At 43.2% G+C, this 25,782-nt stretch overlaps 1 protein-coding gene and 1 long non-coding RNA gene across 3 annotated transcripts in view; one reads left to right on the top strand and one right to left on the bottom strand.

The window, feature by feature from the left end:
* The window catches only part of fbxl4 (F-box and leucine-rich repeat protein 4), a 13,454-nt gene extending 8,313 nt beyond the window's left edge, over positions 1-5,141 (bottom strand). For both annotated transcript variants that reach the window (XM_042107227.1, XM_042107228.1), the window contains exons 1-3: positions 5,006-5,141; positions 3,088-3,911; positions 422-764 (exon numbers count right to left, since the gene is read on the bottom strand). In XM_042107227.1, coding sequence (XP_041963161.1) covers positions 422-764; positions 3,088-3,623 — 879 coding nt within the window. In that variant the 5' untranslated portion in view covers positions 3,624-3,911; positions 5,006-5,141. The remainder of the gene's footprint in view (positions 1-421; positions 765-3,087; positions 3,912-5,005) is intronic.
* LOC121720792 lies at positions 2,935-25,782 on the top strand. Its single transcript, XR_006034628.1, has 4 exons — positions 2,935-3,003; positions 7,506-7,514; positions 22,804-22,805; positions 25,768-25,782. It is a non-coding gene; the product is annotated as an uncharacterized LOC121720792 (long non-coding RNA).

Raw genomic sequence — 25,782 nt, 5'->3', positions numbered from 1 at the left:
GGTTTGAGTTGGGGCCTGTGCAGTCAAGGTGTTTGAGTTTGTGTGCAGGATGGGGTATGTGTGATGTTGAAAACAGTTTTTTTTCTGTATGGTGCATATCTGTGTTACATCACTAAGTGCACTGGAGTTATATGAATAGTGTTTGTCTTTTTTCTATATGTGTGTGTGTTGAATCAAGTAATAATGTGTGTATGGATCAGGGTACTGTTCGACTGAAATCTGTGTCAATGTGTATACATGTGCATTTTTTGCCATTGAGTGTCTGTCTGTGTGTTTGGGTAAAACTAGTCACCTCATTTGACCATCTGGTAACAGGACAGAACAGGAGAGTTGGTCTTCAGTTGGTCTACAGCTTGTTGAAGTAGCTTGTGTTGTGCTGTTGAGTGTGTGTGTGAGAGTAAGAGTGGTGCTCATTTCTCACCTCATAAGGCAGCTTGTCGAAGTAGCCGTTGCCAGTGTTGTTGTACTTGCCGTCTCCGGCCTGCGGGTGGCGCTGGCTGCTGATGCCGATAGCAGTCTCGTCCTCGCCGTCGCTCAGGTCGTTCATGTCGATGAGGGGTATCTTGTAGAGGGCCAGCATGGGCCGCTCGCGTACGCCACGCAGGATGACCGCGTCCAGCTCCGTGTAGTACTCCAGCAGGCTGCTGTTGACCTCCACCCTCAGCAGGTTGGTGGGGAAGCTCAGATGGCGGATGCTAGGGGAGAACTGGCGGGACTGGGGCGCTAGGGCCTTACTGGGCTCCCCTGACCACAGCACCTCCCACCTGCAGGAAAGGATGGAGGGAGGGATGGATGGATGGATGGATGGATGGATGGATGGATGGATATGTAGCCTCAGTGTATGAGAAGAAGTACTAATGTCAATGGACTACTGTTCTTCAGTCCCATCCCATTTCATAATGAAAGTCAATTATTTCCAAGAGTTGGATATACATTGTCTCCCAAATTAATCACAATGCATGAATGCCATATATCAGATATCAGATAAGATAAAAGAAACAAAGAAACAAAACAAAAAACACTCTTAAAGAGGCACTGCCAAGTTTTTGTACAAACCCAGCTAATGGCTAACCAGCTAATGGCCAGCTGATATTTTTGCATACCAACAACAGTAGAGTGGAGACTGATAAAAGCTAGATTCTGAATTGATGTATTTCAGGCAAACTGGCCAAATTGTACTGTAAAAGTTTTGATGGATTTTTAGCCTAAAGCCCAAAAGCACAGACGGGTCAGCTGATGGGAATAACAGATGTGTCCAAAGAATAAAAATTAACAAAACAACAAAAATTAGCCACCTTCTCAACAATATGCTGCAATATTTAAGAATCTACATAAGGTTACTAAGTCATTAATAATATGACTCTACATGTGTGTATATATAAGTACTAATGTGACTGTTCAATATAGCCTTAACAAATTAACTGATTCCAGTTATGGATTTTTAATTCTGGTGATTACGCCGCTCCGTCAAGCATCTTTTGTCTTTGATTGTTTTCACTGACCATTATCATCTGGCCATCATTATTTGTTAATTTGTATGTTTACAGTATGTTACATGGTGATACTGCACTTTAAACAATAAATTGATTGATTGATTGATTGATTGACTAATACTACGGAGCACACCGTTATTGCACAATTGCTAATGCTAATTGATGCTAATTGTAAACCTCACCCTAACCACCAGTAAAAAGTGTAAACTAACTCCTAGTTGGTCTTTCTCTAGTTTAATAAAACTATAGTACATGCTCTAATACGGTAGCCTCTTGAAGAGGAGCTGCCAACAAACTCTTGCTTCTAACACCTACTTCCTACTTCTAATAACCTAAAAAATAGAAAAGTCCACTTTAATACAATCTACATTTACATACATTCATTCATTTAGCAGTCACTTTTAACCAAAGCAACTAACAAAAATAAAGCACGTGGCAACTTGGCGAGACATTCATAAATATTCGGTGACATAACTTCAAATACCATTTGCCACAAAAACAATGCTTGAAGTTACACACATTGTGGTGTGATGTGAATACATTGAGCCAATCATATGGTGTGTTGTGAAGACATCGTGCCAATCATGTGTTGTGAACTCGCTGCTGGAGCAAGATTGGTGTCGTGAAGCCTTGCGCACACGCATTTCTGCCGAATAGGATGCCCGATGAGTGCCCAAAAAGCGTTGCAATATGGCCGCCAAGTGGAGGGACTTTGACTTTGACAGAACAGAACACACTGTCAAGTCAAGTGACTATCACCATCAATATTCATTCCCAATCTACAGTAATCTCTCCATGTTGAGTGACAACTGGGGTGGTGATGGCTGTCTACTTAAGAGTCTACCAGCATGGTTTGTAGGCCAAAAGAATTTGATCTAGGAATTGTGGGTACTGTAGTAATTAAGGATAATGGGAATATCTTGTTTGTATTCATATTTTCACTGATGTCTTTTTCTCTCATGTCTAACTAGATATACAAGTAGTATCTTCAGATATGTGGAGATTTGGAGTTAATTAACAACTAAGCTAGCAATTAAATGACAAACCTCAAGAGACAAAAGACAGAAAATTATCTGCAGCTGGTAGACCATCACCATTTAAAAAAAAAAAAAAAAGACCACCAACACACAACCAGGACAAACACAAAATAGGCCATTGAAAATAAGGGAATAAGGGAGTTAAGGCCATTTTTGTCACGCTATGGAGAATTGGAGTCTTAAACAATATTATGCTAATACATAATGGTTAATTTTGGAGACCGTGGGTGTGAGTTTGACAGCAGTTTTGCTGACAGTGCATGTACACTGTGGCAAGAGCGAAGTCAGACGCACAAAGTGGAAAGATAGATAGATAGATAGATAGATAGATAGATAGATAGATAGATAGTTCAGATTTGAACACTGGTTGCATGTGATTGGTTGATTCAATTTCACTTCATTGACCATTTCAGAGTCCCCGCCTTGACGTAGCTTCCCGCTACCTATATCGCCACCAAACTCGGGCCCCATGTGTTCACATTTAAAAAAGTAATTCTTAACAGACTTTTCAACACAGGCCTATCTGAACCCTTGACCCCAGTCATGGTCTCACATACCGGACGTCAGTGGGTGGGTTCTGGGAGAAGGGGTTGAGTGAGCAGGCCAGGATCTGCACCACTGCCCCCGGGTGGTAGGTCTCCAGCACCTCCACGGCTGTGGGGTACACGGGCTCCTCGAAGGCCAGCTCCAGGAAGTCCCTGCTGTGGAAGGACCTGGGCGTGCGTCTGTATGGGGCGCCCGCGCTGGGGCACCGCTCCCACCAGCGCCCGTACGTCCTGAACACGGCCGTCTGCGTGAAGTCACCCGAGCTCGGGTAGACGTTGGGCGCCCCGGCCAGGTTCCACATGGTGTACGACATGCTGTTTTCACTGCCATAGTGCGAGCTGAAGTCTACCACCTCCTTGGCATACTGCTCCAGCTCGCCACCACTACTGACACCGCCGACACTACCGCCCCCTGCTGGGCCGGAGGCTCTCTGCGCCAGCTCCACAGCCCTCCGGCTGCCCAGCGCCTCGCTCCGGGACCCACTCCTACAGCGGCGCCGCAGACAGATGTAGTAGAACATGCTCAGCAGGGTTAGCATAGGGAACATGGACCGACAGCAGGCTGAGAAGAGGGGATGGGCGAGGCCTGACAGGGCAGGTCTCAAGGCGGGGTCAGGAAGAGCCCACGAATCCCACCACCATCCACAATCACTTACCACCCACCTCCACCCACTCCTTCTCCACCTCTGTTGTCCTCCCTGGCCCCCCTCTTACCTGTTTTGCTATTTCTAGTGCTTTGGTGTTGGGCGAAATGTTGTGGCTACAGAGGGCGAGGGGGGGGTCTATCGGTGTTGCTATACACAGCGCAAGCTCACAGGCTGAGCCATATGCATAACCTGTGGAGTTTCAGAGAAAAAGAAAAACACACACACGCACCAGAGAAACAAATATAGTGAAAGTCAGCTCAGCTAATACAATCTATAAGCTTTGCAGAATATAGTCAGTAATGGATGGTACAATGCAGGTCATCGCACATTTTAGGTCAGGTCTACATATTTCACTCTAATCGTCTTTGTCATTTGCCCCCCTTTCTGACTCACCCCAGTGTTTGCTGTTAAGCTTTAAGACAAAATCAGCTGATTCACAAATGTTGGCCTAATCACACACGAAGCATTGAATGTTATTAACACTAAATGCCCTGTTTCCGTACTTGAAACGCGTGGATTCAATGCTTTGGTTTAGTCGATATCACACATCAAACTGACAAATCAAGACATTATCACATATCTAATTTAATTATTTTAACAGCACCGGGAACAAGACAAAACACGATTACTTAAAGTCAAACTTATAATAGCCAACCTAAATTTGTTATAGGCCTACTGACAATAGCTGTCATGCTTATCAACGCTACCAGCTGAACAATGCCAGAGACCTTTAAAAACAGGAAATGGAACTTAGGTAGCCTGAGGTTTCAGATAGCATTAGCTGCTACTTTTCGCGTAAACAAATGTGAGAATTATCAAAATGGCACTAGAAATGGCAGGCTGGAATGATTTGCAATCTAGCTTCATTGTCGCCTGCATTAATGAAGCGCTGGCGTTGATTCGAGGTAATGTTAGCAGACGTTTTGCTAGCTTAATAGGAAGGTTAGCTTAATGGATTGATGGGGTGGCCGTCTGGCGTTGGTGCACTTTTAGTCGCTGCATAACATCTTGAACTTCTTGTGTTTATACAAATATAATGGACAACTAGACTTCAATTACATTTCCCTGAAAGAATAACCTTTCAGTGGCACGCAGCCTGTCGCTAACATATGAAGAGAGGACCTTTCACCAGCTACCTCAACGTATCCCTAGCATTGGACTGGACAGCTAACATTGACAAGGTAGCATAGTGGTCGTCAGGGTGGGCGTTAGAGATCTATTGACGCCAAGCCATACAGTCTCAAACGCTTTAACCTGTGTATAAAATTATCATAAAGACTTACGTTGTACCAAAATACCCATTCATCATACTACGTTTCCGTTATGATTCTTCTTTAAACGTAACATTACACATGAACCTGACCAAAGACTAGCTGGCTATCTAGCTAGCTAGCTAATGTTGACATCCTCATTTTCAGAAGTCTGTTTACCTCTGGTTTATCAACATCCGGTAAAATACATAGAGTTCTGGGTAATGTAGTCATTGCAGATCGCCATGTCTTTAAAGCGTGTCCTCTGTGCTGTCTTCATTTTTGCTTTAGTCAAATTCACCCAGGCTGTGTTGAAAAACGCGTGGGGAAACAAGTCAGTGAACGCGTTTGTCTGGCTAAAGTCTGTGAATAAGTAACAAGTGATGGGTTCAATTAGGCTAGGCCCACCTGCCTTTCTTTTATTTGTATAAAGTCTAGAATTGCTGTTTTTCCCAAGCCTATGTGTATATGACATCGTATATTACAAATGTTACAGGATATGTTTTTTTTATCTTTGCATTATTGCAGACCTAGCCTTCCAGTCACACACAGACAACTGACATAGCCTCATGTCTTGAATCTTGAAGAGGGGTCCAGAAAGGTGATATTAAAGCTTAGTTGCCAGAGACTGTGAAAGGTTCCACAGATCTTAAATTTTACCTCTGAAATTTACTTTGGATTGAGAACCTGATATATTTATATGTATATCCTTAGGGGCCCTCTTGAAAACATATAATGATGAATACTGTGATGAATCTGGTATTTATCATAGGTCTGCATATCAGTAAAAAGAGAGTGAGGACAAACATTCTTACAGTGGTGATAAACTGCATGAATATATAAGGGCCTCTCCCTTCCTCTCTGGCTTTGAGGAGGAGCAAAGACCCATCACGGCATGCAGGGTTGGCATTGTTTGATATGCTGAATAACATTTATCAATCTGGCTCGGCCGAGAATGCAGCAATGTGACATTTACTGTGGCGTAAACGGGCACACTCCCGGGCGACCTGCCCTCCTTGCCCCCGGAGCGCCGCTCGGGGTGTCCAGCTCGATCATGCCGCACCATGGACTGTCCATCAGGCTCGGCCGGCGGCCGCCGCTGCTCCGTAATGAAGATGGAAACAGATGCACAGGAGCCGCGCCTTGGCTGGCATTTGCATCCATGAATGACATGTCCAGCCACTTTGTCTCTCTGGTGGATCTGGGCTCCATTGTCAACACAAAGAGCGTCGGGAGTCTCCACGGAGAACCTTCCCCAGCCAATCACAAACCCAGCTGTCGAGTGCGGCTAGCTTGTGCATACAACCAGAGGAGATAATTACCTCTGCACATAACAGAGCTTTGTTTGGATGCCTTTTCTCTCTTCAACTGACATACACAGCTCCTTTCTACTGCACAGAATGAATTACTAATATTTCTGCACAGCCATTGAGGTTTTCTGTTGTTGTCCCTGTGAATAGAGGTGTATCTCCCAACTGAAAAAGCTCCAAATAAAATGACTTAATTTTTGAGAATAAAATGAGGCAATTAAATATGTTGTGCTCAGTCGTATTAGCTCACTCAAACTTTTGAGAACACCGAAGAAGAAAATTATTAACAGTAAAAAACAGTAGAACATTTTGCAGTGGATGACCACCCATAGCAAAGACTGAAGATACTATGTAGGTGCAAGGCCTTCTCTGACTGTAGCTGAAAAATCTTAGATTGTGTTCTTGGAAGGCATTTGGCTAAGAGGGCGGTGGAGGCGAAAGCAGAGATCAATGAGACGCAGAGATAACGAGAGAGACTGATGGTGCAAGGCCAGTTGGGTGTGAGCATGGCCAGCTCTGTGACTGACAGCTCCTCCAGGCATCGCTGCCGAGTCTCCTGTCTGTGGCTGTCCTCTGTTCCACTTCACTGTGCCCGCGCATATTCACAGACAGACACACACACACACACACACAAATGGACGCACATGCAAGTACACACACACATGAAGACAAACACATGCACACACACGCACACACACACACACACACACACACACACAAATAGACGCACACGCAAGTACACACACACATGAAGACAAACGCATGCACACACACACACACACACACACACACACACATGGATGTGCACGCAAGTACACACACATGAAGACAAATGCATTTAAGTGTCAATTAAAGTGTCAATTAAGACAAAATTATTGTGAAGATCCAAATTGTCATTAGAGTCATTAAGATGTGAGCATATGCATTTTAGCAGGAAGAGACACAGAAGTGATACTGTTCTTGAAATAGCACACAAAGGTATTCTGGTCCATGCAAAGACTGAAAATGAGGTGCAGTGATTAAATTATTGTAAAAACACACAGAAACACAAAACACACCACACGAAAAGGCAACATAATGAATTGGCCCACACAAGGCAATTCAATGTGCTTTACATAATCAAAAGCAAAGAATAAATGCATTGATTGCACAAACAGTCCTTTTCTTTACATTTACAAAGGGAAAATACTTTGTCTTGTCTGCAGGGACCCTCTCCACAATAGTGTAGAAGTGTAATAACATTTTAATCAGTCAGTGGCTTGTAGCAATCACTTTGACTTAGTGACTTGCCCTCAGGGCTATGCGCTGTTTTCTTGCTAATGCTATTCTAATATTACTCAAAACTACTCCAATTAACGTTATTTTGGTCCCCAACGAAAGTTTACACTTATTATACAGGCTAAGCCCCCATGTTCATACCCCCAGAGTTCATGCCAGCAGCTCTAGCTGCAGCAACTCGAGCTAGGTAAAAGCAATTGTCAAATAGGCTACTTGGTGACCTCGAGAAACAGAGATCTATGTAAGAAATCGCCAGAATTCTCCTTTAACTCCTTTGCATGATATAGTTACTTCAACTTTTACTGCGACTCTCCCATAAATGCATAAGGAAAGTGCAGCTTTTGTGCTTTTCTACATGTGCGTTTGTATGATGCCATGTTTAAGGAGTAGGCTATTAAGCTTGAAACAGGGGCTAATGCCTTACAGCAGCTCCAGAGTGCATCTGATTAAAGCAGTCAGCAGACAGCATCTGAAAAAAAAAAGGTCTTTAGTTTAAATTTGAAACTGGTAACAGTTGGAGGATTTTTGATGCCATTTGGAAGTTGGTTCCCAATCTGTTCTGCTTTTTAGGACTTTGTTCATTGCAGTAGTCCTAATCAATCCTTCTGGAGATAAGTCATCAGTCATTTTCTAAATCTTGTTTTGAAAAGACCTTAGTTTGGCAGTGTTTCTGGGGTGGTATTGTGGTAAAAAGCTGATTTAGTTATTGCTTTCATATGGCTATTGAAATTTAAATATCTGTCAATTAAGACACCAATATTTTTAACAGTAGGCTATTCTTTGTTTAAGTAGCCTGACGTCGTCATACTCAAATTCTAGTCAGTAGGATATGAGTCTGATACTGCTCCATTGGGATGTGATTATGGGGCGTGTTTCCACCGATACAGGGGGTGAATCCTGTAAAAAGAAAAACCATCCTTCTTCTCCACAATTGCCTTGACATTGTTTTCTAGTCGTGTTATTGCACTGTCAATATCTTCTACAACAGACACGAATGCGAAATCTAAATGTATACCTGCTAGCAGCAGCATTTTTTGCTTTGTACACTTTGTAATTAAAACATCATTTACAAAGACATCGTACCATACTGAAAGCTAATTTTTTGTCACTAGCAACCTACATCTGCCCTCTGTCAAACAGTTTCATTTTTAGCTCTGAACAAAACTGTTCAGGAGTTTTTCTGGTCCGAACCGCTCTGGTTCGGGCATAGTTGTTCCACAACTGAACAAGTCCAGATCGAACTTCCCGACCTCAAATGTTGTGGGCGGGGCTAAATTTGGCTACCCTGGAAATCCAGAGTTCTCGTGAAAGCACAATTGAATTGTCTCTGTTAGACACTCTGGCAATGATTAATGATGCACGTTACTTTTACCCCTTGCATCGCGAGGAACCAATCACATCGGTGTATCTGATATAGGCGGGCTATGAGGCAAGCTAAACAGATGACGACAGCGCTGCAATGAATCAGTCAGTAAACATTGGTCGTAGTGTTATCCAATTGCGTCGAAGTCCGGAATCAGTCAGTAAACATTGCTTGTAGTGTGATCCAATTGCGTGCAGTAAAATTTAAAAATGCATGCTTGGTGCCGCCCCTTGAGTTGGGCCATTTTCATTATTCATTGGCAGACCTAGCCTGGGTTTTCCCATGCTGCCTTGCGCGCGCGATTTTATTCAGCCTGGATTCCATGGACTTCGTTTTCACCTCAACAAAGGAACCAATCATAGAATGGAGGGGGGACAGCAAGATGATGACAACACACCGAAGTGGTTATGAGCTACGTACAGACGCATTTGATAGACATTCGTAGCACCTGGGCATTCCTAAACCACGTTTCAAATACGAGAAAATGTACATGTAGTTCCCAGACCCCATCTCAAAATATGCCCTACACTTACAAATCTGTTCTACGGGTACGGATCGGTTTTACAGCTACAAATCATCCTACAGTTAAAAATATTTTACCATTACAAATACAATTACAAATCAATATTCTACGCACATTGTCCTACAGTTACAAATCTTTTCTGCAAGTGCACAGACTTTTGCACCACCTTAGGGATGAGAAGTGTGTCTCATATGTATTGTGTGTGTGTGTGCATCAAGATTTGTTACTGTAAAACTAATTTGTGATTTAACAAAAAAATAACATGAACAATTTTAAGTATTACTCATATTGTTTGTAATGGTGAAATATTTTTAACTGTAGGATGATTTGTAGCTGTAAAACCGACCTGTACCTGTAAAATAGATTTGTAAGTGTAGGGCATATTTGTAATTTTGACAATTACTTGTACAGATCATTTTTACAGTTACAAATAATTTCTACAGTTTCAAAACGTGATACACATGTACAAAACCTTTGAGTCTAATATTCTTCCATACGGCTGGCATTGTTTAAGACCTTTTGTGTCAAGGAGAGTGACAATCCCAAGTCTTTCCACCTTACAAAATATAATGATGTCAGTTTTTTTCCTTGTTTAACTGAAGAAAAATTTGAGGTCCAGTTGTTAATTTGGTCCATAGTCATTAGGCAACAGGTCTAAATTTGGGTGTCATGAGCATGGCTATGATAAGAAGCAAAGTGTTCTTTATGATATGTTTTTGATTTGGAGTGAATTGAGAAAGTTTATATAATAGTTTATAAATTATTGACTGATGAATATTAAATGTTAAATCTTGAAAGATTATTGCATTTCAATATGTGAGTCACCACTGTTGAATGAAATAACGCCCATGCAATGATGTCAATATCTTTGCAGTAATTACAGTAGCATGTTTTCCTTTAGACTCATGAGATGTTATCTAATCTAATTCTTACCTGTGAGATAAATCCTAACAAACATCATCCCGGCTTGGCATCCACACCGAACACAGTACAAGATGTATCCTATATATTTTGTTCTTGTTTATTGTACTAAAATCCAATGTGTAAATTATACCTGAACTTATTTTGACCTGTTTTTGTCTTGGTTCTGTTTCTCACAACCAAGGTGCCATGAAGACATTGAATTTGCACATTGCATTTCCGTCGATGGCAAGAACCAAAGCCTTAACAGTCTATAATTATCATGACCTAGCCCCTCTTAAAGCACAATCACCTACTGTTGACAACACTTTTTTATTCAGAAAATAATTCATAATTCATGCCTGAATTTCTTCCATCAGGAAGATATTTGATTACTTCACGTATCTCGCTAGCGAGTTCATCTCCTAAAGGTTGATGAGGCTCGCCATCCAAAGAGCAATTTAAATATTTCATGTTGATTACCAAAGTTCTCGCGCCTTTTGTCTAAATGACAGAATCTGCATGTGTAATTAGCATGGGCAGAAAAGGCAGCGAGATAGCGGCGACGTCGGCATCCTGCTCTCCCTATTGTTTTCCAGCATTTGTCCTCCAGCTGAACTTCACCGTGTGCAGTTTAATTGGTTTCACAAAGTCTGTGGCGAGGAAGTCACAACCTTGATCTTTCCCCCGGATAGATGCCTCTCTGTTGGAGGAATATGCTAATTCAATTCACATCCTGGCCTGGCAGGAGGAATAAACAGATAAACACAATTTTACCTTCCCCTTGTTTGTTTCTTTTTGCAAGGAAATAATTCATCATCTTTTGAAAGGGGAAAATGACCCCACAATCTTAGATTTTTAAACCCAACAAATATGTTCTCACTTCATTAAAGACCTCTATAATAACTTGGATTTTTAGGGTCAGTGGGACTTTACCTGCTATACCTGTGTTATACCAATATTTACACTCATGCTATTTGATTGTAAATCATGGTGGTATATGCACATGTACAGTTGAAAAAGATAAATATTTGCTCCATTTGTCCTTGTTATTTGTCCTTGTTGTCACTGGTACTCACTCCAAACAATACAGCATCAGCCCCATAGGAGGTTATCTCTTTCTGTGCATGATATGTTGTAGGAGAGGATGGTGTGGCTCCAGAGTTGATCTGGTGTGGATCTGTGGATCTGGGTTAGGTCCAGCTCTGATGCAACACTCCTTCAAGTTGATTAGGCTACCTTATACCTTAAAGCTATGCCATTACAGTTAGCATATAGCCCACAGCAATATATTAATACTTCATTCCATTATAATGAATGCAGAGATGACACCTAGCAACAAAGACACACACACACACACACACACACACACACACACACACACACACACACACACACACACACACACACGCGCGCTTTACATAAATGAAACCAAACAGTAATAGTACAAGTTGCAAAAACCAGCTGGCTGTGCTAGTAAGCATTTTTTGACGAAAAAGCTGTTGGGTCTGTGACGTCGGACTTAACAACCGAACAGCTGGTATTTTTTTAAAATCACATTTCTGATAGACGTGAAACAGCTCCAAATACTCTATCACCTGTCAAGAAGAGACAAAATAGGTTACGCTGGAAACAACCATCACCCTGCCTCCCTTCCTCCCTCCCTCCCTCTCTCCTCCTCCATCTTGGTCTGCCCGCCGAGGCCTTTTGTGTGTGTGCCAGCCTCCGTGACTCCAGGTTTATCTCTCCTGCCCGATTCCCCGTTGGCACGAAGGTCAACCCCGTGTGCCCTTCAAGCTTGCGGGCTTCCATTCATCCACTCTGCATTGTTCCTGTTCCGCGGGACCCCGCTATCGCCTCGCCGACTCTCTCGGGTGATCATAATACTCCCCGTGCCAGGGCTTTCACTTCGTCCTCAAGGTCTACGGGGCACTTCTAAGCATGTCACGCTCTCACAACAGAGGCTCAGTGTGGAGGATCACAACTGCCACAAGGCAGGTTTTCCCTTTCAAGAGCTCGCTAGCTGTTCGCTAGCACCAATGCGCTAGGCTACTTAACTCATCTTAACATCAGCACAGGATAGTGTGACTGTTTGTCCTTGACAGGAACTACAAATGAGAGGTTGGGTGAAATGATCTTTGAGGGAAAGGTGTTAAGGGTGTCGGGATGAGATTTCTCTGCTCATTCCTGTTGGTCTCCGTTTGCCGTGAGATCTACATCGTCCGGGGAGGTGGGGAGAGGAGAGGTCTGATTCAAATGTACACCCAACGGTTCTGCTTCAGCACACCGCTGCTGTGGACAGCAGCACCTTCCATGCACACACACACGCACACACACACGCGCGCTCTCTTGCACGTGCATGCACACACACACATAGGCACACACACACGCACACACACACACACACACACACACGCACACACACACACACACACACACACACACACACACAGAGGTACAGAAAAGGCTTGAAAGAGAAAAAGAGAGAGGTGCACACACATACACGATACACCAATACACACTTATTCACTTACACACACACACACACACACGCACAAACACCATCCAAACCCTCCCCCCTCCCCATTCCCATCTCCTGTGGAATTTATTCAAATATTTTGACATTTCGCCTCCCCTCTCTTCCTGAGCCGAAATGATTTGTGACAGATGGGGAGAGGCACTGTCTGACGAGCCTCCTCCACCACCACAGGCACTTTCTCTCTCCTCTCCTCTCCTTTCCTCTCTCCACTCCTCTCATCTCTCTCTCCACTCCTCTCTTCTACATTCCTCTCCTCTCTCCTCTCTCCTCCTCTCCTCTCTCCACTCCTCTCATCTCTCTCTCCACTCCTCTCCACTCCTCTCTTCTATATTCCTCTCTCCTCTCCTCTCTCCTCTCCTCTCCCCTTCTCTCCTCTCCTCTCCTTTCCTCTCCTCCTCCTTAGCACTTTTTCTCTCCTCTCCTCTCTCCACTCCTCTCATCTCTCTCTCCACTCCTCTCCACTCCTCTCTTCTACATTCCTCTCCTCTCTCCTCTCCTCTCTTCTCCTCTCCTCTCCCCTTCTCTCCTCTCCTCTCCTCTCCTCCTCCTTAGCACTTTCTCACTCTTCTCTGCTCCTATTTGCTCCTCTCCTCTTTTTCTTATTTTCTCCTCTCCTCTCCTCTCCTCTGTCCTTGTCCACCAGTCTGATTGAAGAAAAGTCAAGTCAAGTCAAGTCAAGTTTATTTATATAGCACATTTCATACACAGAGGTCATTCAATGTGCTTTACATAAACAAAACCAAACAATAATAACAAATAAAAGCATAGAAGGGCAATATAGTCAAAGAATAGTTAAAAGGTAAAGATCATAATAAAAAGAGAACATAAAACACAAGGTAAAAATAATTTAAAAATAAAGACTAATTAGTAAGCAAAAACAAAGGCAAAAGTAGTAAAAAAAAGTAATAAAAGACAAAGTAGAATAATTATCAAGGAAAAGAAAACGTTCCTCCAATTTCACCAGACAGGACTCCTATCCATCCTTTCATATGAGAAGCCAGCAGCTTTTGCACCATTCACATCATACATAACAACTGCTCTGGTACACTACTGTAAAATGAGGTGAGGATTTGGACATTCCAGACGCCGGCTGACTCGTGACCAGGAAGACGTCTGGAGAGAATCATGCTATGGTCAGTCTCATCCAGTCATGGGTAAGCTTTCACAGAACGGATGGAGGGACCTCTCACTGCATAAAGAGAGACTTGTTGTCCTCCTAAAATGAATGAGTGCACAGCACATAACCCATACTATCAACTGGGCGGATTTTTTCCAAATAATTGTCTTCAATAAAACAGTGTGCTTTATGTAAATATAAAATGAAGCTCCAGCTCTCTGTGGAGGATAAGTTATTTCAGATAAGGTGTTGGTGCACCATGACGAGGCCACACAAGAGAGAACCCTTGTAATCCATTTATGCATGAAGCATTTACACACTGTGCCACAGTTTTATTTGCATGTCTTTTGAGTGCAATACAGTTTTATTTATAACTGCTAACATGCTTTTGTTCAATCTGCAGTCACATTTTCAAAACTCTAAATACGATTAGCACAACATCTGTCATCATACAACAGAAGCTAAAAAGTGATATTGAAACAGCTGACAAGTTTGAATGAACAGATAATTAGAACATTTAGAAAGTTGTGTAAAATAGACCATAATAATAATAATCTAATGTTGAGGCATAAATAAATATTGAATAGCCTAAATATTTACATAGTTTAAACTGAGCATGATTTGAGACGAGATCTCTCCGTTAGAGTTCTCCAAGAAATTCGGTCCATATTAAAATGTGAGAAATAGATTGTCTTCTCTTATCAGCTATTACTGTAAAGCATTTACTGAACAAATACAGTTTTTTATGTAAAGTAAATATGACTGGCTTTCCATCAGGGTCGGTTTGTCCTCATTGCTTTCATTGGTGCAGGTACTAGTTTAGCTGATGAAAAGTAATGTGGCTTTAGTAATGCTACAGCATCAAGTAATTTGAAAGTTGGTGTGCTTGATTACATTTTCATCATGGATAGAAAACATTTGCTTGTATTTTAAAAGAATGCTTTGAGTCTGTTGAGTTTGGGTAGAGTTAGAGTAAAAAAGAGCATTTTGAAACATGGTATGCAATGAAGAAAATGTGGTTCTGAAAAGAAAACAAATGGGCTAATTGTGTGATGTAGGTGTGTAAGTTTAAGTATAGGTAAACAACGCTTGTTAGAGATTGTAAAAAGACATACCTTGCAACTTACAGATCATTGCCTGTTATGATCTGTACTGTAAACATTTATTCAGCATATTTCAACATGAACTCCTCTTCCTCTGTGAGTGATGAAATACGTAAACATGTGAGGTGCTCAAAAGAGTCCAGTGGCAGTCATGAATCACGCCTGTGATGGAGACAACGGCCTAGCGAGTACAGTGGCCTGACAGTGGGGCCGGCGTGTGAATAATGGGGCTCATTAGCACGAGGGAGGCAGCTTTTCTGTCTGTGTCTGTCCCTGGTCACTTTGCTCCGCGCCGATAGAAAAACATGTTGCCTCGGCATGAAGGTTGCCATCAATCCTGCCAAAAAAACCTGAGCAACGACGGGTGGAGGAGTCGCTCCTCATATCTTCCGACTTTGGTGTTTACAGTGTCTGAACGTAGCCTCTGCATCTCTCTCTCTCTCTCTCTCTCTCTCTCTCTCTCTCTCTCTCTCTCTCTCTCTCTGTGTCTCTCTCTCTGCTCGTTCATAGCAGCACAGGATATTTCTTGCCCTGTCCTGGATCGTGACCAGTCAAGACTTAATCAATCACTGATGACTGATACGAGGCTGCTGGGCAGCATTTCTGTCTGTGTGTATACATCAGGCCAACAGTGGGGATGAGGGGAGCAAACTTATACAAAACAACATTCACCACCTCATGGAACAGCACACTGGGCTGCCTCTTTGTATGAGGCGTATGTGTGTGTGTGTGTGTGTGTGGGTGTGTGTGTGTGTGTGTGTGTGCTTGTGTGTCTGCGTGCCCCACTGTGTTCTCAAGTACTATAGGATAGAAGATGGCACACACACACACACACACACACACACACACACACACACACACACACATGCAGGGCATCAATCAAAGGTGCGTATGGTAAATAAGAAACAGGGGAGGGCCAGCCTGAACGCTCGTGATAACAGGATATTTCTGGTCAACAAGGACTCAGCACCGAGCACTCCATCACCACTCAATCTCATCCACTATCTCTCTCTCTCTCTCTTCTCTCTCTATCCCTCCCTTTGTCTCTAAATCCTATATCCTCCATGTATTTACTTGAGTCAACTCAATTCTTGTGTCTGCAAACACTCTCATGCTCTCCCATGTTGACATGAGCTGACTTAGAGCCTCACAGACAGCTGCTGCTGCAGACTCTGGTGCAGCTGAACACAGGTAATGGAAAGATGCATCTGAGAATCGACGACTTTTTGGGTTCACAGCACTCCTGAGAACCACTGGGCATTTCCCCTCACAAAACATCTGCTCGCTTACCCTCTCCTGATATTGCTTGTGCTATATTTAATGGCAAAAAAGTTTGGTGTTTACTTGTCTCAATGTCATGTCCACTCATGGTTACTGTTCCTGTTACAAACACACATTGCAGCACATTAGTTTAGCTTTGGTGCAAAATGCACTAGAGCCACCAAGTTGTTGTTGAACAATTACTGAACATTACCTCAACCAAACCCATACCCTAACTCTAACCTTAACCGATAAATTGTTGTTAATCGTGTTAATAACAATAACCTTAGTTTATATGTATATATATATATATATATATATATATACACGCACATATAATCTGAGCATCTTTAGATCTTAGTCTGGAGACCATCCAAGTAAAGTGTGACCCAGAATTCCTTACACTAGTATTTCAACACGTTTTTCTGGTTCTTACCACACTGGGCCTGCTGCAGGTACTACGTACCTATGTCAACACTGCGCTGCTGTCTCAAAGCAGTCGGCCTGTTCAGTGTGTTGTGCATGTGTGGAATCACGCACACTATTAATCGCAGGGGCAGCTCTGAAATCAAAGTGGATTAGTTCTTATGAGGGATTGCGCTGGGGAGCTCAGACGCGCCATGCTTCAGAATGACAAATCAGTGGCGAGCCAGCCTGGCCTCGTTGATTGATTCCTTTCGCCGGGAACCCTAATAGATTTAGTCCTCACTGTGCAATTGCCACTCATTAACCTCCCAGCATTTTCATATGAGAATGTATCGCAGTCATTTTAGAGCTCCCCTCAAAGGCAATTCAGATGATGATAAATTCCTCTCTCACACTGCAGACACATAAAGTAAAGCTACACTACATCTTTGATAGGGCTTACGTTTGTACATTATAAAATGTATGTTAAGTGAGAATATACATTTTTTTTTTAATGTACAAAGTAAAGTATTTTAAGCATATACAAGTGCTAGAGCACATTTTTGACGTATGATCCCTATAAGCTAAGCAGCATAGGCATGAGAATGTTTTGATTGATGATGTTCCTTCTTCTTTTAGAGGGCTCATTTCCATTTGTTTGTCTCTCTTTATCTGTCTCTCTCTCTCTATCTCTTTCTCCCCTTCCTCTCCATCTGTCTCCTCATCCCTTCTTTTTCTTACTCTGACTGTGCTTGTCATTGCCCTCCACATCCTCGTGTTTCCTACTTCCTATAGGAGTAGTGCATGATGTGTGCATTGCAGAACCATTAACCCTTGTGTTGTTTGACACTATGTTTAAAAACACAGACACGATGATCTGTTTTCAACTTAATGTGTCCTATAGTGTGTGGAGACTTTTGTTCATACTTCCTTAAAAGCTGTACACCTCCAGAGTACAAAGACAGTTCTTAAATAGGCAGCCTAGAATAAAACAGCAAACAGAAAAATAAAACAATTTGAAAATAAACAGTATAAGTGACTAGGCAAGCTGTGCAAGCTGGTACCCAGACCAAAGATACCCATCAGACAAGACAGTATTATTTAAGATAGAATTATTTAACCAGTCATGCACCATGGATTCAGTCAATTGGTGTGCAGCTTCTTGCTTATTTTTCGCATGCACATAGAGGACCAACTGTGTCGTCAACGTACATTTGCATGTGAACTGATGGGCAGACTGAGGGCAGGTCATTGATGTACAGACTGAACAAAAGGGACCCAGTATTGAACCTTGAGGAACACCAATATTACAGTTTAGGTATGTGGACTGTGTGTTATTAATGCGTACACATTGTGACCGGTGTGCTAGATAGGATTTCATTCACTTTATGGCATGGTCAGAAAAATTTAAAAGAGAGAACTTTGACAGAAGCACCTCATGGTTCAGTGTCAAAGGCCACCTTTAGGTCTAAAAATACTGTACCTATTATACCTCCCTTATCTAGTTTCATTTTGATGTTCTCAAGAAAGTAGCAGTTGGCAGTTTCTGTAGAGTGTTTTTTTTAAGGCGTTTATGATTTTCACCACTTCAGATTCTGTGATTTCAGAAATTCTAAAAATTGGTTTGGCTTCATCAATGGGAACACTCTCTATGTTGCTGATGCTAAAGTTTTGAGTCAGGTCTTGAACTGATTGTATAAAAAAATATGTTAAAAATGCTCGCTATTATGTGGTGATCTTGGTTCAAGTTCAAGTTCCTTTGTTATATGCTCGGTGTTTCTTCCAATTAATTTATTGAGATTTTTCCAGATTAATTTCGCATTTCCCTTCACATCAATGATTAATGATCTTTGTAAAAAAAAAGTCAGCTTTGCTGTCAGCTTTCCTTATGTTCCTTACAACCTTGTTTCTTTGGGATGTGTAGCTATACCAGTCACAACTAAATGAACTATATCAACATACGCCAACGCAGATACATCTAGACCCCTACAATGTCAGCACAATCATTTGTTGCTGTCTTTCTATTTCTTTCTACTTCTCTTTCTACTGTATTTCTTAATCATACAAAAATATTACCCCAAAAAAGGGTTTGAAGAGAGATGTGCACTGGTGCTTTGGGCTTGAGTCTTGCTAAGTTAACAGGGAGCCCCCACCTCCAAAATAATCACCAGATAGCATCAGAGTCATCTTGACAGAAAATGACAGAGGTGATGTCCAGGTGAGCTTACACGATAGGGACACGTTTGATTTTCAGATACATATATATACCTCTGAATGCTGAGGAAACTCTTTGCCACCGAGTGAAGCTCTCGTTACTGGTGCTGGTTCCCAGCCTCCCGAGACATCCTGGCTTTTTACTGGCCTGCCATATTTCATGGTGATGGCAGATTTGAATAGGTCGCCATGGAGACCCCGGTGCAGGCGGGAAGTGGAGCGGGGTCGACTTGATCCGAGGCGAGAGGCCGGAACTGAGGAGATGTAACCCTTTGACTGAGTGTGCAGTGTACCCATCTCAAGTGCAAAATACACACACACACACACACAAACACACACACACACACACACACACACGAACAAACACACACACACACACACACACACACACACACACACACACACACACAGTCTCCAAAAGCTCAGAATTCAATTACTCACTCTTCACAAACCAAGCTCTCGGCCCTTGGGGAAACGGCAGAGTCACCATTTAAAAGTATGATTAGCTAATAAACCAATAACATTTTGAACCCCTGTTAATGGACCAGTAGATTAGAAAATTTAGATTACATTCAACTGCCTGTAGATTCTCATTAAAACAGCTCAAACTAGAGGGAAACAATAAGTAATTGAGAGAGTAATGAAGTGTGCTACCGTTAGCGCTTCTTGACTGCGTCTCTGCTGGGACAGAGCTTTGCCTTTGCGCTTATCCTACAGCTAAGCCGCCTCAGAGTCTCATTTGTGCCACCGCCACACCACATATTTAATTAGATTAATGATTTTTTACCGGCTCTCGGAGGGGCTGCTTTCACTCTTCACAGTGACAGCAGAGCAGTGGTTGGGATATCACAGGGGTGGCGTGCAGAGCTCTAGGCAAGTCGAGTGTGCTCTCGCAGGACAGAGGTGAGAGGGTTGACGAGCGCTGTGAAACCTGTGTGCGTGCCGACAGATCAAATTAAAAATGAGAAAAATGCAAATAAATATCCCCGCGTTTGTTTTGTGAACAAACAGCTGAGAGAACAAAACAAAACTTTGAGGTTTTGGTGAGTTTCAACAAGGAATTCATTTTAGGTTTGAGAGTTTGTCTCTCAGCCAAGTTTAGCATCTGCAAGAACAAAAGTTTGCTGTTCTCCGGGCTTGTGTAGGGGGTGTCTGAACTGAACCAAGTTGCTTCATTCTGGCAGCCCTTTGAAAAAAAAAACTGAGATCTAATTCAAACCACCGAGGTGGAGTATGTGTCAGAGGAGCCTCACCTGTACAGCCGTGGTTTACAGGTATGTTAATGATGCTGTCATTTGGAAGATTCTGTCTTATAGAACTGACACCAGCCGGCAAAAACAGATGAAGCTCCCAGAAAGGCACACATAGATACTATAGTCCATATCTCTGGAACAATCAGCAAACCACTGGCACCTGTAAATGTCTGAGAAAGCAGTGTGTGTGTGTGTGTGTGTGTGTGTGTGTGTGTTGGGGGGGGGGTATCTATATCTTTCTTGGAAATAAGAGAACACTTTGTGTGTGTGTGTGTGTGTGTCTGTGTGTGTGTGTGTGTGTGTGTGTGTGTGTGTGAGTGATTGTGTGTGTGTGTGTGTGTGTGTGTGTGTGTGTGTGTGTGTGTGTGTGTGTGTGTGTGTGTGTGTGAGTGTGAGTGTATGTTGGGGCGTGTGTCTGTCTGTCTGTCTGTAAAGACGTGTTTGTGTCAGCACTACCATTACATGTATATAGTTGTTGCATGTTAAACAGACAGAGAGCTTGCTTTATAGCCATAAAACCAACATTTCAAGGTAAAAATCAATGACATGTTTAGTGCGCATGAAGACTACTGTATAATTGGCATGGTCAATCTCATCAACCATGACCTACAACTTGTGATATGAATGACCTCTAGAATTGAGTGATGCTGAACATAAATAGGTTTCCATGCAGCACCAAAGTCAAACAGTGTAAATAACAACAAGACTTGATGAAGGTGCTGGCCTTCAAGAAGGAATAGATGAGAAGGGACCCCTTTGTTCTCTTTGTGTACAGCTGCTCTTCCAAGGCAGGCCAGGATTGTGTAGAACCTGTGTAACATCACAACGGTATCAAAGCTCCATTGATGGCGCATTAGTGGTGCCGTCAAAAGCTCTATCACGTGCTCATCAGCATAGAATCAAAGCGTCACCAGTGGCTGCCACTTGTTTTATGTGATAAAGCCTGTGATTGACTGCGCCGAGGCAGATATGCCGTTCATATCAACGAGGTCATATTAAGCCTGTCTCACAAAGCCATCAAGTAATTCAATTAATATTTTGAATACGGTTTGAAATTGAGTGGGCTTTTTAGTTTTGGCTTTTGTGCAGCAGAGATTAAGAATCCTTCCAGAAATGCAAATCTGAGGATGTGACCAGGCATAAGGTTATGCTGCCCTCTAGAGGCTTTGAGCTGAAATGCTCCGGTTTGGGAATTCAGATGCACTGGTTCAAACTCAACAGATCCAAGTAGCTTTGACACGGCTTACCTCCTGCAAATAACTATTTAAAGACTTGTATTCTTATCACCTACTTTTATACTGCTTCTATATGACAACTTTGGCCCTAAAAAAATAAAAAATTGTTTTCCTCCGACTTTTGACAGTAGCCCATGTATATATGGCTGCACACAAATGCGATGCCTCATAGTGAAGAAAAACTCTTCAGAAGCAGATAGTCACTTTCTTCTTTTGCAAAGCCTGGAAAAGCAGAAGGGCTCGAGAACAGGCACACATGCTCTCCTCTCTGGCTGCGCGATATGTTTGTGTTTGTGTTTGTAAACAGATAAATAATTGAGCCTCACTTCTCTCCGCTGTGGATGCAGGGCGAGTGAGGGAGAGGGGGAGTGTGCGAGGGAGGGAGAGAGGAGGGGGAAGAGGCGGAGGTGGAGAGAGAGAGACAGATGGCCTCGCGCAGATAGCCGAAAAAAAAAACACTGGGCCTAGGGAGCACACTGACAGGGGGTGGGGTGGGGGGGTCGGAGTGGTGCTGAATGGGGGGGGGGTCGGAGTGGTGTTGAATGGGGGGGGGGGGGGTCGGTATTGTTCAGCTCGCGAGGGGCCACGCTGTCAGTCGAAGTGTGACACACACACACACACCCCCCACCCCCAAAAGAGCCAGGGTCTTACCGTGTCAGTGTCCCCATGCCATTGTCTCCAGGATTTTTAATTTCTCCAAACGCAATCAAGTGTGACGCCAACTGTTTACCTACCGTGTCTGCAGCAGTCACCGAAAGCAAAGAGAGAGAAAGAGAGAGAGAGAGAGAGAGAGAGAGAGAGAGAGACCCAGAGAGAGGGAGGGAGGGAGGGAGAGGGAGAGTAGAAAAGCGTCCAAGGATCTCGGCAAAAATAATCCACCGTAATGCGGCGGAGTTTAAAGAGGCTTTGCCAATATCCCCCTGTCTTTGGGAGAGAGCAGAGGGGGGAGATAAAGTGAAGAACAGGGGGAAAGGAGAGAGCAGGGGAGGGAAAGAAAGCAGTTAAATTCCTCCCTGCGCTTCGCTGGGATTGCTAATGATTGTTTTTAAAGCACAACAATTGGGGTATTAGGGCATAAGCGGCTGAAGATAACATCCGGGGGAAGACGAGAGCTGCATGGGGACTGATATAACGGGGGACGGGGGGCAAGACGGCGACAACTAGGGAATGTGTGTGTGTGTGTGTGTGTGTGTGTGTGTGTGTGTGTGTGTGATGGGGAAGGAGGGGGGCATTTGTTGATTTAAGTTGTGTGAGTGTCTCTCTTTCTCTCACTCTCTAAAACTCTTTTTATTTATTACTTTCTCTGGTGTTACACCTGAACTAATCCATAGCGGTGGGGGCAGAGTAGAGGAAAGGAGGGGGGAGGAGGGGGGAGAGGAGGAGAGGAGAGGAGAGGAGAGGAGGGGGGAGAGGAAAGGATCAAAGTTTGTGAGACACCTTGAGAGGAGAGGAGAGGAGAGGGGAGGAGAGGAGGAGAGGAGAGGGGAGGGGAGGGGAGGAGAGGAGAGGGGAGGAGAGGAGAGGGGAGGGGAGGAGAGGAGAGGGGAGGAGAGGAGAGGAGAGGAGAGGACCGGTGTTCTTGTCCAGTCTTGTGACTCCCAGAGACGGATCAACAGCTGCTGGAGCAGGTCCAGCACACTCCTGGGCTTGCTGGCGTTGTCTTGTCCTGCATTCATACAGCACTCCCTCCTCTCCAAGAGCTCTCACATACTGCAGCAGGATTACCAAAGACTAGAGTTTGGACAGAAACCATGACAGTGTTGGCATTTGTCTCTAGGACGCTATGCGGCCATGGGCAACATGCTATGACTGATTCATACGTTGGTGTGTGAGATGGAAAGAGAGAGAGAGAGAGAGAGAGGAGACTCATTTCACTGCACAGGCCCACTGATAACCAGCTCACATAGACACAAAGAGTCTTTGGAACAGCCCTCCAGTAAGGAAAGCAGGCACTATTGATATTTTCAAATCAAGATTAAAGAGGCCCTATGCAACAATTTTAGCAAAAATTACCTTAATTATGCAGGTTAAGAGTCGTTCTGATGGTTCTAAAACACTTTTTGGGTCGTTTGGTGGGTGCTTCGTCTCCCCCTAGTGCTTCTCCGCGGAAAAAACGAATATGCAACTTTCTGGTCGCGGTCCGAACACATCCGGATGTAACTCAGCGGAAATACTTGAAAATATAGTCAGATTGTAGTTTCTAAGAAGACAAAACGGACTCCGACTTGGCTTTGTTGCTGTTGAAATTGTAAGTAGCCTACCCTTGGGTGAACTTCGTTTTTGTAATGTGATTTGATAGTCTCTTGAACAATGTGTTTGCTCAACCGTTTTATTGTGAGCCCTATGTGTTTAGCTTGGTTTATTGATGGCTAGCTCGCTAGCTAGTGGGGGTTTAGCGTAGCAGTCACTTGCTACCGAAGCTGCAGGGGGAGCTATGTCGTGAAAAATGGCAGCCCAAATCAGGCGAAAACCCAGAAACCATAACCAGACCTGCATAGGGCTTCTTTAAAATCATATTGTTTTTTTGTTTGTTTGTTTTAAAAAAAACACTATGGCCTGTTGTTTGGTACATTTAATGTGGCTATTTTTTGAAGGAAATATTTGTTTTATTTACACACACACACACACACACACACACACACACACACACACACACACAATACACGCACACACACATGCACATATTCAAGCAATTAGACTGTATGGAGAGAAGATAGAGAATTGACCAGAAAACACAAATACACTCATACACTCTTTCAAAAAGACCTATACCCCTTCCACACACACACACACACACACACACACACAAACACAGGCAAAGGCACACACACACATGGCAGTGGCTATTGTCCAACGAGTTGTGCCAGTGGGAAACAGAGCTGTAATTAGGTAAGAAAACAGTGACACCTGTTGGTGCACCTCTCCCTGTGTGTGTGTGTGTGTGTGTGTGTGTGTGTACTGTACGTGTGTGTGTATGGGTGTGTGCGTGTTATTGTGTGTGTGTGTGTGTGTGTGTGTGTGTGTGTGTGTGTGTGTGTTTGTGCATGTGATTGCGTGTTTGTGTGTGTGTGTGTTTGTGCATGTAAGTGTGTGTGTGTGTGTGTGTGTGTGTGTGTGTGTGTGTGCGTGCGTCTATATGTGTTTGTGTGTGTGTTTGTGCATGTAAGTGTGTGTGTCTGAATGTGTGTGTGTATTGTGTGTGTGTGTGTGTGTGTGTGTGTGTGTGTGTGTGTGTGTGTGTGTGTGTGTATGTGATTGTGTGTGCATGTGATTGTGTGTGTGTGCATTTGTGCATGTGATTGAGTGTGTGTGTGTGTGTGTGTGTGTGTGCTTTTGAGCAGAGGGTTCTGGCAGAGGGTCCTGCAGTAGGCAAGAGCCGAGAGCCCACCTGGCAGTGGTGTTGTGGTTCTGGCCCGTGGGCCTGGTGAGCCAGGTCCCTCTGGACCGCCCTGCAGCACCAGACAGCAGGAGGCAGATGGAGAGGTCATCGGGGCTGCCAGGTGGCCAGGGGGGCTCAGAGATACAGCCAGAGGAGGAGAGAAGACAGTGTGCAAACACACACACACACACACACACACAAATAAACAAAAGTTTATACACACAAACAAAGAAATCATACACACAAACAAACAAACAAACACACTCATACAGAAACCCAAACAAATATATTATTATTATATTATTATAAACAAATATTTATACATATTTTAACAGAAATATACAAACATTTAAAAACAAACAGACACAAATACATAACATTCATGCAAAAGTTTATATAACAAGTGCATGAACTGGTGCTTGAAACTCCTGAAACAATGTTCTTTGTAAGACTTCTGGGGCTAAAAGTAGCTCCTAACTGGCGAATTTAGGAGAAACTCCTAAAAATAATGTGAGTGTCTCGTAACTTTAGGACTCCTATTTTATTTACTACTCGTAATTCACAAAGCATAATTAAATAGCACTTAATTATGGCACAACTTAGAAAAAGCTTTGAAAAAGTCGAGAGGACTCCTAACTCGGTAGGTCTGAGCGGCTTTGTGAATAGGTTTTAAGAGAAAACTCTTAGCTAAAAACCTTTATTGCGATTTTGGAGTATTCCTAGCGGTAAGTGGTAGATCTTAGCGGTAAATGCTTTGTGAATATGGCCCCTGGACCACAAGGTTTGAATCCATTTCCATAAGCATACTGTGCTGTGTATTTGAGTAAGTAAAGGTCCATTGAGAAGTGCTCTGTGAGGACAGGCTATGAATGCCATTATATGTGACTGCAGAAGGTAACGTCACTGCTTCCTTCAGGCTTGTGTGTGTGCT

This window comes from Alosa sapidissima, chromosome 10, assembly GCF_018492685.1.
Source record: "Alosa sapidissima isolate fAloSap1 chromosome 10, fAloSap1.pri, whole genome shotgun sequence".
Taxonomy (NCBI): Eukaryota; Metazoa; Chordata; class Actinopteri; order Clupeiformes; family Clupeidae; genus Alosa; species Alosa sapidissima.
This window is presented reverse-complemented; position numbering and strand designations above follow the sequence as displayed.